A 14490-nucleotide genomic window follows, 5' to 3' on the forward strand; every position below is an offset into this window, starting at 1 on the left:
GGAAGTAGCTAGGAGTTGTTGTACATGCCCCGGATATACGTGCCTCGCTCCCATCATTTTTACTGAAAGCCTCAGGGGTGCTTAAGCTATCAAAACTACAAAAAAAATAAAAAATAAAAAAATCACCAATTTTCATGGTCTTCAAATACAAAATAGCATTACCTGATTCTTTGTGATCAATTCCCATGCTGTTCCACCTTCGTGTGATATCAATGTATAAGATATCTACAGAAGCCATTGAAAAATTGCTGTTACTGAGCTTGCAGTTTCTGTTAAAAATGAACAACAAAAAAGCAAAACATCTGATTACTTCCAAACTTCCAAGCCATAAAAACCCATGCGTGGAAAATTCTCTCTGTATCCTAAGTACACTCACAGATTTATCTTCTGTTACTGAACACTGCATGGAAAACAGCAGCATCTCTGGGTGGATCTTAGGCATTTGGTGATAAGCAAATGTGGGAGATCTGACACTTGTGTGGTCTGAGCCCACAGGATAGTGTTGATCAGTAGATGAGACTGAGCCATCTGCCCTGGATTGCAGATGCCTGGCAGCATTGCTGGAGCTAGTGCATGTGCCAAAGCATCGGCCAAAAGCTCCAGCCAGGAAAAAAAAAAATCTGTGACCGCTGCTTATTTTTCTAAGTTATTTTTTAGAATGAAGAAATTATTGAAGGGGAACAAAAATTTGGGCAGATAGTCTTTGAAACCACCTGCCCACACACATCTGCAGGCAAATCACAGTTGTATGCCATTTCACTCTTGAAAAAAAACGAGGGATATATCACACAATCTGAAAAGAACAGTAAAGACAGCATTTTGGAGGAAGGCTCTGCAGTGGGTGTGGATCGTCTGGTGAAAAGTAAAGAAAACATTTGCCAACATTAAAAAGTTGAATTTACCATGCGTGAGGAAACTGCAAAGTCTATTTCATTGAGATATGACAATTTATTTTAGTATCATTAAAAGAAAATGTTGGCGTTTATACTGTGTTCATCTGACAAGTGCCAAACTAAGGCTTGACTAAACAACAGAGAATACAGAACTAGAAAACATCCTGCACCGATCTGTAGATAGAGCAGATGCCCTCAGTATTTATATATCTGTTATTTGTATAAATCTAATTGTTTATATTCATTCCTGACTGCTAAATGCATCTGCATAGAAACAGAATTTGTATTTTAGGAGTACATCTGCAGCTGCTGCTGATTTCTTTTGTCATTCTCAATGGAAGACAGAAAATGAGATATTTGTACCATGACTTGAACAGATACATCCATAAAAAAGAGAACAAAAAAAAATCCTGCAAAAATAAAGCACGTGAAAAAAAAATAAATTGAGTTCCTTGCCACTGTAAGTTGCAATTTCATGATGTAAATCCTTAGTGTGCAATGCATCAGTAACTGGCATTTGAAATCCTTTGCTTTGGCCTGGGGCCGATGGCTATGCCCCACAGCTAGCAATCAGATCTCTAGTGACCCAATTTCCGTTGTCATGTTTCTAGAAGTCTCAGGAATACAGCTGTGAGAATGTGACATGTTGACTAGGACTGCAAATAGTATCTCCCAAAGTATCAGTGATCTGCTGTAGGATAAAGACCCACATTTCCATTAGACATGGTTTCTTAGGTCAGGCATCCTTGGATTTTTTTTTAAACGTGCAGTGGTTCAATGAACTTCAGGGGAAAAGTTCCTTTAGAAGGCAGCACTGAACCTACCAGCTCAAAGCGTGCCACTGTTAGGGCCTGCACTTATCCAACAAGAGCTCAGTGACAGTAGTACTGCCCAGCAGGACCTTGAGTTTCTAGCTTTTCTATTATGCCATTCCTAAATAAAGCACGTTACAAACCTTATAAATGTCCGGAACCCTGTTGGCCCCAGTTTTGTTGTCCCTTTGACACCAAGAAATCGGATGAACAACGCAGCCACTCTGTCCACGAGTCGCAGGTAATTAAACTGCTTAGCATACTTTGGAAACACTTGCTTGAGACAAAGGGAGGGTAGGCCAGCCTCTGTGTTTTTGCTGGTCTCGTATTCCGGTCCACCTGCTGGTCCCGCATCCAGTAGATCCTCTCTGGTTTCTGACACGTGCTCTGAAGTCTGAGATCTGTAGCATGTAAAATAACCACATCCTACGTTAACCTTATTCATGCAAGATCCAACATGTTCTTTCTGCATTCTTTTTTAAATTACAGAACGTTATTTTATGAGATTTTTCACAATAATTTATAATCTTCCATAAATACTGAAGTCCTCTAAAGCAGAAATCATGCTATTAGAGTATCTAAAGAATAATGAGCAGAACGTTACCTTTCAGAAGGTAACAGACTAATGTGCCTCACATCGACAAGGAACCACCAGAAATGCCAGTGTGCACTGACAGTCAGCAAGTTGAGATTAAAAATTGAATTTCATGAAATTTCATGGAGCATTTCATGGGAAATGCTTAGAGATTATTATAATCTAGCGCTATTTAAACTTATTTTCCAGTAACGATTAGAAGCTTCTACATTTCCTGATAAGTGAGGAACAAAAAGCACATTAAGATACATTTGCAAAGAAGCAATTCTAACAGCGCATTCAGAAGCGATACGCTTCACATCAACGCACACTGGCACTTCTCAGAAGACGATGGCTGGGCAATCCCATTATTTTTTCTTCAAATCCTCTGTGAGTACTGTCAAAATACATTATTTCATCTTCACTATTCCCTAAATAAAGCTGATGGAGATAACAGCGCTCTGAAATTAACGTTATGTGTTTATTCAGGATGACGTGTTGTTGCATTTCTTCTGTTTCTGACACACCCAGATAAAATTAAAGATTGCTACTGCTGTACGTCCCCAAAATTGGACAGCTGTGGTAATTCCTTGGCACCCACTAAGCATCCACACATTTTCATTTTCTTCCCCGTCGTTTTTCTAAGTACATATCATCAGAAATAAGTATAATTCACACTGGGTACTAAAAAACGAGCACTTTTACTACCCTGATCTTTTGTGTTCCTGAACAGATTTAGTGTCCTTCATCAAGTTCTTTTGGAGCACAGAGTAACAAACAACATAGTTATTATCCAACCACAACACTGTAAAAATTATTGAGCCAAAGCTGTAGTAAAGCTGTACTTTCCACTTTGATACTTGGAGGCAAACTTCCTCAGCCCACTTGCACCCATCCTGGGGTCAGGACACTGATCCACTGACACCACATCTTCTTCCAGTCCAGGATACTTGAAAGTAAAGACCACTTACAGGAAAAACTAATTAGTAACTGCAAAAAAAAAGTTTGAATTCAATTGTGAGATCTAATTTCTAAGAGCCACTTTTGGAGTCTAGTTTTGGACACTCTTATAATCCAGATTTTGAACTTATGCATTCCCAAAATAGATGAGAGCAGCTCACCAACATCCGACCCCAGGTGTGCTCAGCACAGCACCAGCACGTGGAACCTCTCACTGGATGTCACCACTGAGTACCTGTAATTGTGACCATTCTTTGGCAAGACAAGAAATTCTGAGTCTTTAAAAAATAAACAAACACTTTAGGTAAGGCAGATGGTTCTTCAGTAACACTCCTCTGCTGCAAATAGCAGCAAAGTACAAAGGTAACATCACATAGACATTTGCTTAACTGAGGACAAAAATTACACACTCTTAGTTTTTCTCACGTGTGACTGGATGGCAATTTCACTGCCACTGAGTGCCTTCTGGAGGCCAAGAGAGTGACTGTGTGCTCAGCCAAAAGAACAAGTGTGCTGCCACCTGGGTCTGCTGATGAATTTTAATTCACATCTTCAGCCAGTTGAACCAGGCCATGAGCACATGGGAAACCGTGTTCTCGGGAAGAGAGAAGGTTATGTCTGTAACACAACTCTCATTTAATTAAGCCTCTGTGGAATTGTAATCATGCGCTGCTGTTCAGAGAAATCCTGAAAGCTTCCTAATTGTAAATTCAGGAGTATTTTGGATTGTACATTATTCATTAATCGGTGATTTCAGTTAAAAATATAAAACTTTCCTTTAAAAGATACTGGCAGAGCAGATGAGATTTTGTTTTTCCTTTTAAACAGAAAATACTGAAGGACGGCATCATGGAAGTCCTTCCCATCCCTCGGCAGAGGCTGCAGGGGCTCCAGCAGCACAGCTCCAGCTCAGGCCTCACCTGCACGTCTGGAATTCCTTCGCATGCACCTCAGTTTGGGCCCTCAAATAAGTCACTGAAACTTCTGACTGGGAGATCGAAGATGCACCTGAAAATTCATTGGCAGAGCATGATTCAGGGCTGAGTTCAGCTGACATTTTGGCACTAAATAAGCTACAGTAGTGAATGGCTATATAAGTGAGGTCAGCCTCAGATTCCTGCTGCAACGACAGTCCCTGTAGCACCTGAGGAAATACAGTGGTTTAGAAGAAGATTTTTCCAGCCTTCTGCTTTTCCATCCCATCTCCAAAAGAAGAATTCAGCAGTAATAAATGAAGGTAACCAACATTCCAGACACGCTGCTCCTGGGAAATGAGGAGCCTCACAGAAAACTCACCCACTTTCCACAGTAATGTTTGTGGAATTCATCTCCCTCACATTCCCAGAGCAGCTCTGGAGACAGACACAGCTCATTATATATGAGAGGTGAGATGGGACACCTGCGTAAGATTTTAAAATGCATTGTCTCCACCAAATCACAAACGTTAACTTAGCTGCTTATTATGACAGGGAAACATGCTGTTCTAGCACAGAGGTGGAACAACAGCTTTTGGCTGGGAAATTTAAACTGGCAGTGTTATCTTCTGCCCTGTGTTGACAGAAAGCATCCAATATGCACACGAACCCTGGACATTCAGGGTAGGGAAAAGCACATGCAGAAACGGAATTGGACTCCATGCTCATGTAATGAGTTTCTAAGCCAATACCAAAGGGCTTTTTCAGCATCAGAAAATCTCTGCAATCTACCACTGACTTTCACAAGTATGTTGAGGTTTTATTCCTCCATTACAACAGGGGGGTCAATCAAATCATATTCCTGTGTGGATAACCCACATTTATTATCTTGTGTTTCTTCTCTCCCATTTCTGTCCCTGCCACAAGCACGTGGCAGACATCCTGTTCAATATCTGATCCAAGTATTCACACTCCTCTGCAAGTGATCAAAGTCCTCAGCAACACGATATGAGTACGTTGAACGTCAAAGCCAGCCAGAGCAATCCACTGAGTTTGGAGGAAAAGCTTTGGGTGTCAGGAAAGCGGACAATGAAAAGCATGCAGAGGCTGTTTCAGTGCTGTAAAGCATGGGATCACTTTTCAGGAGTGCTTTTAATAAAACGGAGACCTTCAGAATCACGCCTGCATCAGATCCTGCCCCTGTCAGTGACACTGAATTGATACACAGACTTTCCTGCCCACTCACCTTAACTGCAGGCATTTACACAGCCCATATCCAGAGTGCAGTCCTCCACTGCTTCCACAGACAGTACTTCAATAAAAGTTTATTTTATGCATGTCAAGTCAACATAATTGTATGCACCCAATCTCTGTGTGGTCTCAACTAATTAAGCAAAACTGCCAAGCTAGGTATATTATAGCCAGACTCAGTATCTACAAAAACAGAATTTTACTGTAATCTGCACATTTTTGCAAGGAAACAGTGCACAATTTTTTTTATTTTTATTATTATTATTTTTTGCCTTAGTGATAATTTACACTTGCTTGCAATGCACATTACATTTTCTTCTGTATCTCAGCTGCCATCTGCCATCTACACACCTTAGGGGCAAACTGGATGACATAACTGCCCAGGAGTCAGCCAGTCAAAGATGGGCATAAGCACTGTGGGGAAGGGATCAGGAACTCCAAAATTCAGAACAAATCTCTAGAAACAGAAACCTGCAGAGACTTTCTCTATTGGCTCCTTCCTCCTGAGCTGTCCAACAGGCAAGGGGAGGAGAAGAAAGCTGAGACCTGCAATTTAAAGCTGCTCCTCAGAATTAATTGTTCTGACTGACACAGCTGAGTCAGGCTGAATGAATGAAAGGTCAAATATAAGGTAATGCTTCTGGTGCCATATGGAATAATAGCAAGGCTTAATTTCCATGCTCACGCCTGACCTCAATACATTAATTTCTCTAATTCCACAGCTCACAACAGATCTTTCTTTAGAAATTATCAACAGTGGAGAAAATATTAACTGCATCTTTAAAAAAAAGAACTGCAATTTTAAGAAAGCTTATGGAAACAACATCCAAGACTACTTATCTTTTATGCATGAGCACTAACTTATTAATGTTTTCTCCATCTATGTCATATCCCTTTCATTTTGACTGGCCTTAATCTTTATGCAAATACAAGTTGCTAAGGGACAAACAAATTTGCAACCGCTAATTAAAGGCTGCAGCATTCACAACATTTTGTATGCTTGCACAGAAAATTTGGCTGTCCAGTTCAAAGCAAAATCGGGTAAGAATTGGAACAGTAGAGTTCTAAGAATGCTTTATCATTTATAGCACTGTTAGAAGTGAAAACTAAGCAAATTCTTTTATTTTTTTCTTTTTTCTTTTTTTAAATCAACTGACTACTGCTTACCTAATAGAGGGAAATACTATGTTCTGGATTCTGAAGCCGTAATTAATTCCCTCTGCTGAGTCTCTACTCTCAAAGCAAGGACTACATTAGCAAAGTTATAAGCACAGAAGATTTTGCATGACAAATCTGCCTACCCACCCACTTATCACCGCTGTATACAGATCTCCCCCAAGAAACTGATACGTGTCACTGGAGGCCGCAGGTGTGAACGTGTTCCTGCGTGTGCACTCCCACCATTAAATCACTTAGGAAATAGTCAACAACAGAACAAAGCCTTTGTACCAACCATTCATTAATTGACTTTTATGAACTAATCCGATTACTTTTATCAACACAGAGACTACCAGCACTCACAGGATGTGACAGCAAGAAGTTTCAGTCTGACTGCACGTTGTGTGAGAAATCAGCACCTTTTGTTTAGAACCACCCCCTGTTAACTTCCTTTCAAGGAAGGGTTTCGTTTTCATTACTCCTGATAGATTTTGCTATTTGCTATTTGCTTTTTGCTTTTTGCTTTTAAGGCACTTCTATGCCGTGTATTGAAACCAGCATTAAATTAGACCACCAAGGGTCTTACTATAGAAGAGGCAAAAGAAAGAAATAAATGTTTAAGCAGAAAACTGGACGCCCCAGGGGATTTCTTCCCATAGGAAAACTGTTCTTAGAAAGCAGCCGTGATTATGCTAAGGTGGCAAAGGAGCTTTACCCTGCCATCCAAGGGAGCAGAAAGCGGCCGCACAACTGCGTTTTATCAGCAGAAATTCTCCTATTAAAGCAGGTGAATTCCACACTCACAACATAACACTGCTATGATTACGCTGCTGCTAAGTCGTGTGGCTTTGCTTTCATTCTGTGGCAAATGGGTGCCAGGCAGTTTTATTGCTTTCTTATTTTTTCAGAGAGTAGAGACCAATTATTATTTAAAAATAAGCCAATCATCCCCCTTTTCAAAAGACAACAAGCAGCAGAAGTTAAATTATAGAGAACATCACTGCCCCCAATACATTAATTTCTGTCACTATGTCACTGTAAAAATTTACAGCAGATATAATCTCTTTGAAGGGGGATCAAGTCATAGAAAATACAAGCCTAGTTTTAAATAGAATTTTAATTTAAATGAAAGCTTCAGGGAATGATGTTTATGCTGCTTATCTTTCATACCTGGTGATTAAGTTAATTTATACTTAATGGAAGAGGATATTTCTAATCCCCAGACAGGCTCAACATCTGTCTGTGACTATGTTTTTGGAAGCCTTAAGCTGCTCGTGATTGATGTAATAAAACCAGGATCCTGCAGAACCGACACCTGAAAGATATCTGTAAGAGGGAAAATGTTATTTTTGCCTCTCAGTGCCTGTGCTTAAGTCGAGCCAAAATCCCAAGCACTTCATTTTGCCATCCCTTATAGACCTGCTTCGTACTCCCACATCGTTATTATTTGAGTACAAACAGGGGAATAAGGGAACAGTTCTCAGAGACTGTTTATGATCTAATATTCATACTCACTTTGTGCACTGAGAACAAGCAACTTTCTGATGGCCTGAAGCTGATGACAATAATAAAGCTCCTGCAACAATCTGAGAAATAATCTCCATTTTTCCTTCATCCCTCATTCCACGTCTATTTAAGAATGAATGCTAGCTAACTAAACGCTTGCATTTACTTCATAGTTACAACAGAAAAAGATCTTGAAAAGAAAATATTTTACCAGAAGAATATATAATTTTCACCTTTCTGTCCCAGCAATCACAGTTTTCCACTCAGAAGGAAACACAGGCACTCCGTTCTGAAAGCTGATGCATTTCCTGATGGCTGTTTCCTGAGGTGCTTGAAACATAACTGTCAACCTGTGCCACGTATGGAAAACTGGCTGGCAGTGAAGCCCTGCTTCAACACAAAAGCACTAGCCTCTTTCATGCTGAGGAGATGTCCTCCTTGGAGGCTACAGTGCATGGCAGAAGTAACATCTGAGAACATAACAGACCTCTCTATTATTTTCACAAGCCAGTTCACCTCTGAGATGAAAGGAAATGGTGAACATCACGAACATTTACAGTAATTTCTCTTTCTCACTCAGAAACAGGAGGACTAACCCTGCAAAGCACCTACATAAGCACTTAAATATTAGATAACATCAAAATTACTATTTGTTTTATATCCTATCCAGCATAATCTGAGCAAATTCAGGCCGTGCTTACTACCAGTTCCCCCTTGTTCAGCTGAAGGTTGGCATCAGCAATGGCTGAACACAACAAACAGGCATTCAACAAAGCTCCCAGGAAGGCTTTGAAGCATTGAAGTGTTTATGTTGACGTTTTTGACTTTTTGTTTGCTTCTTTGCTCTTTAGAGGGAGGGGGAAAAGACAAAAGAAGTTTATTTCCTTTGAATTCAGTCAAAGCAGGAGCACAGACCAAAGGCACTCTGACATCACTGCTGTCACGTACCAACCAGGCTCCAGCAGCCACCAAGCTCCAAGCTGTGCTGCCAGGCTCCTTATTACCTCAGTGAAGCCAACTCAGTATTCTTACAGCAGCCACTGCTGCCGGCTCTGAGATGCAAAACATAGCATGCCTTAACCCTGATCTCGTTACCTTTCAGATTTATTTATCACGTGTAATCAATAACTGAATTCAAAGATCTATTTGGGCTCACTGCCTCCACGTTCACTTCTATGCCACGTGGAAGGATGCTAAGCAGCCGCCCTGCTTTATGCCTCACCTCCCTTCTTCTTGGGCAAACTTTGAAGATGAGAGCAACTTCTGTGGCCACATTACAAAGACCAGAGGAAAGCGAATGTTCTTACAGAACCTGCTTTGTCTATGTATTTTATCACAAAGATACTCTTTCCATTTGAGAATTATACGGAGAGGAAACAAAAAGACTTCTTAATAATGAACTTAATGTGCAATACTGTGTGAATAGGTAAGATGTAATTGCCACAGCATGTTTTGATATGTGAGAATGCTTGGAAAGTTCCCGTGTTTATGGAAACGCTCCTGGCAGGTCACATTGCTTAGTTCCTTTTCAAACCTCCTCTATTTCCAAGCTAGAATATTTAGAGAGAAAAAAAAGAACACATGTCAATAACAAAGCAATTAGATAAGCTACATCTCAAAACGTTACCATTCAAGTCTAATTGGACACAATGGTCTCCATTTGCAGTTTGATAACATAAAAACAGAGCGAGGTTCACATCAGTGCTAAAGGCACTGCAGTGTGCCAATTACTGCAAAAATATACTGCATTTTTGGACCAATTAATTCCACAGTGTTGGAAACAAACCCTTTTACAACTCTGCAATTCATAACAATTCTCACCCATTGCATTTTTTAAATGATCAGGACCTGTCATCAGCTTGCTTGTTTAGGGTTTTCTAAGCCAATCCTGCTGTCCCTCCACATGGGGTCATTTCAAGGGATTCAAAATAAGACTGAATGCACTCCTTATGTGGAAGTTAAAATACAATCTTTATGTTTGAGATATGTTTAAATACAGCATAAGAGCAGATGAACACAGATTCTCACAGAATTGTACTACTGAAAAATGGCTCTATATTTTGTTGCAGTGTTGAAGGTTGAAAGAAGATAATCATAAATTACCCTTTCATCAAACATGGGGTCATTCTGTACTGCTTGTGAGAATGCCAGTAATTTTCCCCAAGTCTTATTTTATTAGCGAAGGATTGTAAAACACAAGAGATGAAAATAAGCCAAAGAACAGCATTGAGAAGAACCTTTTAAAAATCAATGCTAACATTCCAAATGCTCAAAACAGTAAGTTATGAATCAAGCTACGATACTGCATAGAAATGCAGCAGCTCTAAGCTTTCAGTAAGGGAGAAAGTAAATGATAAAAGGATCACTGATGTCAGTCAGATTGGCAATAAGTAAAGAATTCTTTGCAAACCTCAGTAACCACAAGGGATATTTACTGAGGATTGTAGAATCAAGCCTGAAGTCTTTCAAAGACAAAAACTGAAGATCCTCTGCAATATTTATATATGACAATAATACACAGACTGACCTGATTTACTACCAAACCCAACTTTGCCTGCAGTGGTTTGATAAAGAAAACCATTTAAGTGAATCATTGACTTCTTTCTGTACCTATGCTATAGGTAGCTATCTTTGAAGATACATTAATATGCTCGTTTGTATTTAAGCCACGCATTTTTAGTCAATTAAAACCTTTCAGATTCCATAGGAAACACAGCCACTTACAAACTTAAAAATTTTCACGTTCTATGAGAAGATTTTCAAAAGAAAATTGATAGGACCACTTCTACAATACATTCACATTATTTACCACTGCTCTGGACTCAATACTATGCTTTCTGTTGCTCTAATAAGCACTTTTGTGGAGCTTTCCTTTAAGTGGCTCTTAAAACCAAGATAAAACTTTCGGTGCATCAAGCAGTGCCAGATCCTTCGCTTTGTTTCATGGAGGGACATTTCATATTTCAGCTCATGGAGTTTCAATGGGAAAAAGGTTAAGAGCTCTTAACAATGAAGCAGATAAATACCTAAACTGCAAGAAGAGAGAGCAAAGATCAAGGCACCTACAGCATTTGCTTCACAAAACCAAACAAGGTAGTTGAGGCTGGTTCTTCCTGAGCAGGATGGGAAATAGCAGCAGAAATAACAACTACCCAATTGACAGAAAAACAAAGTTAACGTTCCACTAATCTGAACTGAAGTAACGCTGGCAAACATCACATTTAAAAGTCATCCCCACATGTCTAACTCCTCAAAAGCCACACGGCCTAACGTAATGGACAAGAATTGATAGTGAAGTTGGCAGATTGCCTGATGAAGGAATAAAGCAAAAAGCCCTCCAGGAAAGAGAAAGGGTTTAATTCAGTGTATTTCCAAAGGGCTTTGGGAGAATGATGCTGAATATGAATGCTCGGTCATTTTGACTGATGGAGAAAAGAATTGTGTCAGCCTCTAAAATGAACCAGAGTAGAAAGATCAATCTCAAAAAAAGCCATTCATATGAGCTTATAGACTCTCGGGCAGGAATAAGGCTTGAAATGAAGAGGTGGTGCTTGAGAAGCATTTGAATAGCTGAAAACCTGACCAGACTTTCAAGCGATAACAAAAGAACACAGGAATCAACCTAAAGCTGCAGGAGTCAGCTAAAAAAGTCAGTCAGCAAATGGAAACCAAAATATTGGTATTAACATAGCTAAGTTTATTACCTGCTTATTTTTATAAATACTAAACTCGCCCCATATAATTCCAGAGGCACTGACAGCCCCACGGAAGGAATCACTGCAGAACGTAAAGCATTGGCTCTCAGAAGCACACACTGAGGCACTTTACAGCAAAGCTGAAGAACAGTCGTTCTTTGCTGATCAGCAGAGCTGCCACACCACTGCCACCCCACTCAGCCTCTCCATGCTTATGCCCCGAGTTTCAGCCTTAATCCACCCCACCACATAACCATAACCTCAGAACATGCAGTGAGATAAACACAGTAATCAATAGCAGGAAGTGACTCTCTCGTCGTCAAATCTGGGATAATCATACTCAAGATATGTGAAAATATGCTCTGCAAAGATAATGTGTGCACCAGGAGAGGTTATGGAACAGCAGGAAAGTATATGGGAAATAAAAGAAATGCAGCCATCCAGGTGACTTACTGCCTTTTTCCCCCTCCCCTTCTCTACAGATTCCATATTCTCCAACTGGAAACTGGTAGCTTTTCCCAGTACCAGAGAAAGAAACTGTTTAAAGTGAGAAAGATGTGTCATTCGTACAGTAGAAAAAATAAATCATCTTTTTTTTGTTTGTGTGCGCAAGAATAAAAACAACAATATATTAAGTTCTACCAAATCTTGATGAGAATTTCTTCCTAAATACATAATGCTTAGAGGGGGGAAAAAGAGTCAAGTTGAAATACATTCGTATCTCCAGGGTGTGCCCTGAACAGAGTGACATCAGCTGGTGTCTGCATGCTGAGCCTGCAAAAACATTTGAGAGAGACCACGCTGGGGTTCTTACTGCTCAGAAAAATCAGTTAATCACATTTGACATTTGCTGGAGCCTTGGAATCCAGAAGAGAATCATGCCCAACGTATTGCAAAAAGAAGAAAAATAATCACAAATAAGTTTCAAGGCTGAGTGCAAATTAAAAAAAATAACAGTATGTATAGAGAAGAAGCACTCAAGAAAAAATAAACTACTGATGAAACAGTACAGTAAGCTATAAAGCAAAAACTCTTCTTGTGGACACGACAAATTGATTATTTTTTTTATAACCACCATACGTTAAATCACATTTAGTTTCCAAAGTGCTTCAATTCTTTATTCTGTCAGCAGCAATTCCACTGCTGAATAAAAGTCCCTGTATTACTCAGGGGGCTGCACCTCCTTTGTCTCAAACACGTAAACAAAGCAGATTTTATTCCACGAGCAACTCATATATCTTATGATGATAAACATGGCGTAAAACTATGGCTTCCTTGTCAAAGGAGTAAAATGCTTGTTTTCTGCCTTCAGATATATAAAAAAATAGGCATGGAAATCCAAGAGATCATACTGGGACACAGAAGAAACAACAGCAACACAAATACAAAGAATTTTCTTATTATCTCCAGATTAATTAGCATTAATAAACCAGGACACAAATATTCTCATCAGGACAGGAAAGCAGCTCAGTAGCACTGATGGAGGATAGAAGTGAACTTCTGAAGGCTCTTAGAGCAGAGCAGCTCCAAGTGACACACAGCTTCCAATGGCACCGCCAGCCAGACTGACAGCCAGCTGAGAACACACAGGATTTGTACACAAGGCTGAGTCTCCTTCTTGCTCCTGGTATTTAATGCAATTTTAACAAGAATAAATTGCCAACAATTAAGTGAATATTGAAATGAACATCTTTTACTACCATACAAATTCAAACTTAGGCAAAAAAAAGTTTGCAATGTGTTTTAAAATAGATTTTCTGTTGGAGGCACAATATAAACAGTGATTTGCATCAGCGATCATCTTAATTAAACAGCTGTTTACATAAAGTAACATTGATTTACTTCAAATGCTGCTTGGTGTCAACAGACCGTTCATCTAACTGTGGAAGTTTCCTTTAGGCTCAAGTCACTTCTCCCACCTTCAGCAGGCTGCACACAGCTCCTCCACTGCAGACAGCCTGCAGCAATTTCAGTACTGCTATGCTTTATACAAGTTGTTGGGGTTTTTTTTGCAGAAACATTTTGGAGCACAGTGCAGCCTCCTACACTGCATCCCTGTGTGACAAGGTGAGTGCAGCCAGCCCTTCTGACCACACTGGCTGCTGCAGAGTGGATAAAAGCCCATGCTGGGATCACTTCCTAGGCACTGTGAAGGGACACACACCCAACTACATCCTGCTCCTTCTCTTCCTCTTGGCTTTGATTTGCTCCCTCCTGATGATACGATGACCAGCTGGCACCAAAGTTCTCCCCTGAATCATAAACTCAAGGCAGAAGAGCTAACATTGCCTAAGCTGCAAAAAACACCACTATTGACAGACGTTCAAACCAGAAATCAACAGTTCTGACCATCACCAGCCTCTATTTATTTACTTTAATACATTAATAGGACAAATTTTGTTTTCCCTGCTGCCAACCACAACAAGACTAGAAGTACTACAATGACACATAAAATACTGTCCAGCTTTCTACATCCAGGCAATCATCTTTGCCTGGAAAACCTACATGGATGGCATTTCTCTGTGGCTGCTTGTAGAAACGTTTGGAGAAGGAATGGAGGAGCACACTTTAGAACTAGCTGAAAGGCACTGAAAAGAGTGAAAGAAAAGATAAAAAGCAAAAGCACTTCAAAACCTTTCACTGGTGAAGACAAGGCAAAAGCAAATGGGGCTCAGTCCCCATCTCAAATGCTTTTACTTGGGTGTAAATCTTCACAGGCGATGAGAA

At 40.0% G+C, this 14490-nt stretch overlaps 1 protein-coding gene across 5 annotated transcripts in view; it reads right to left on the minus strand.

The window, feature by feature from the left end:
- TTLL11 (tubulin tyrosine ligase like 11) overlaps positions 1–14490 on the minus strand; it is a 50937-nt gene that overhangs the window by 22044 nt on the left and 14403 nt on the right. For all 5 annotated transcript variants that reach the window (XR_014887227.1, XM_085239159.1, XM_085239161.1 and 2 more), the window contains exons 7-8: positions 1849–2106; positions 163–269 (exon numbers count right to left, since the gene is read on the minus strand). Coding sequence is in view for 4 of the 5 variants with exons in the window: in XM_085239159.1 (XP_085095285.1) it covers positions 163–269; positions 1849–2106 (365 nt within the window). In the remaining variant the exon portion in view is untranslated. The remainder of the gene's footprint in view (positions 1–162; positions 270–1848; positions 2107–14490) is intronic.

The sequence above is a fragment of the Meleagris gallopavo genome, chromosome 19, assembly GCF_905368555.1.
Source record: "Meleagris gallopavo chromosome 19, MGAL_WU_HG_1.1, whole genome shotgun sequence".
NCBI lineage: Eukaryota > Metazoa > Chordata > Aves > Galliformes > Phasianidae > Meleagris > Meleagris gallopavo.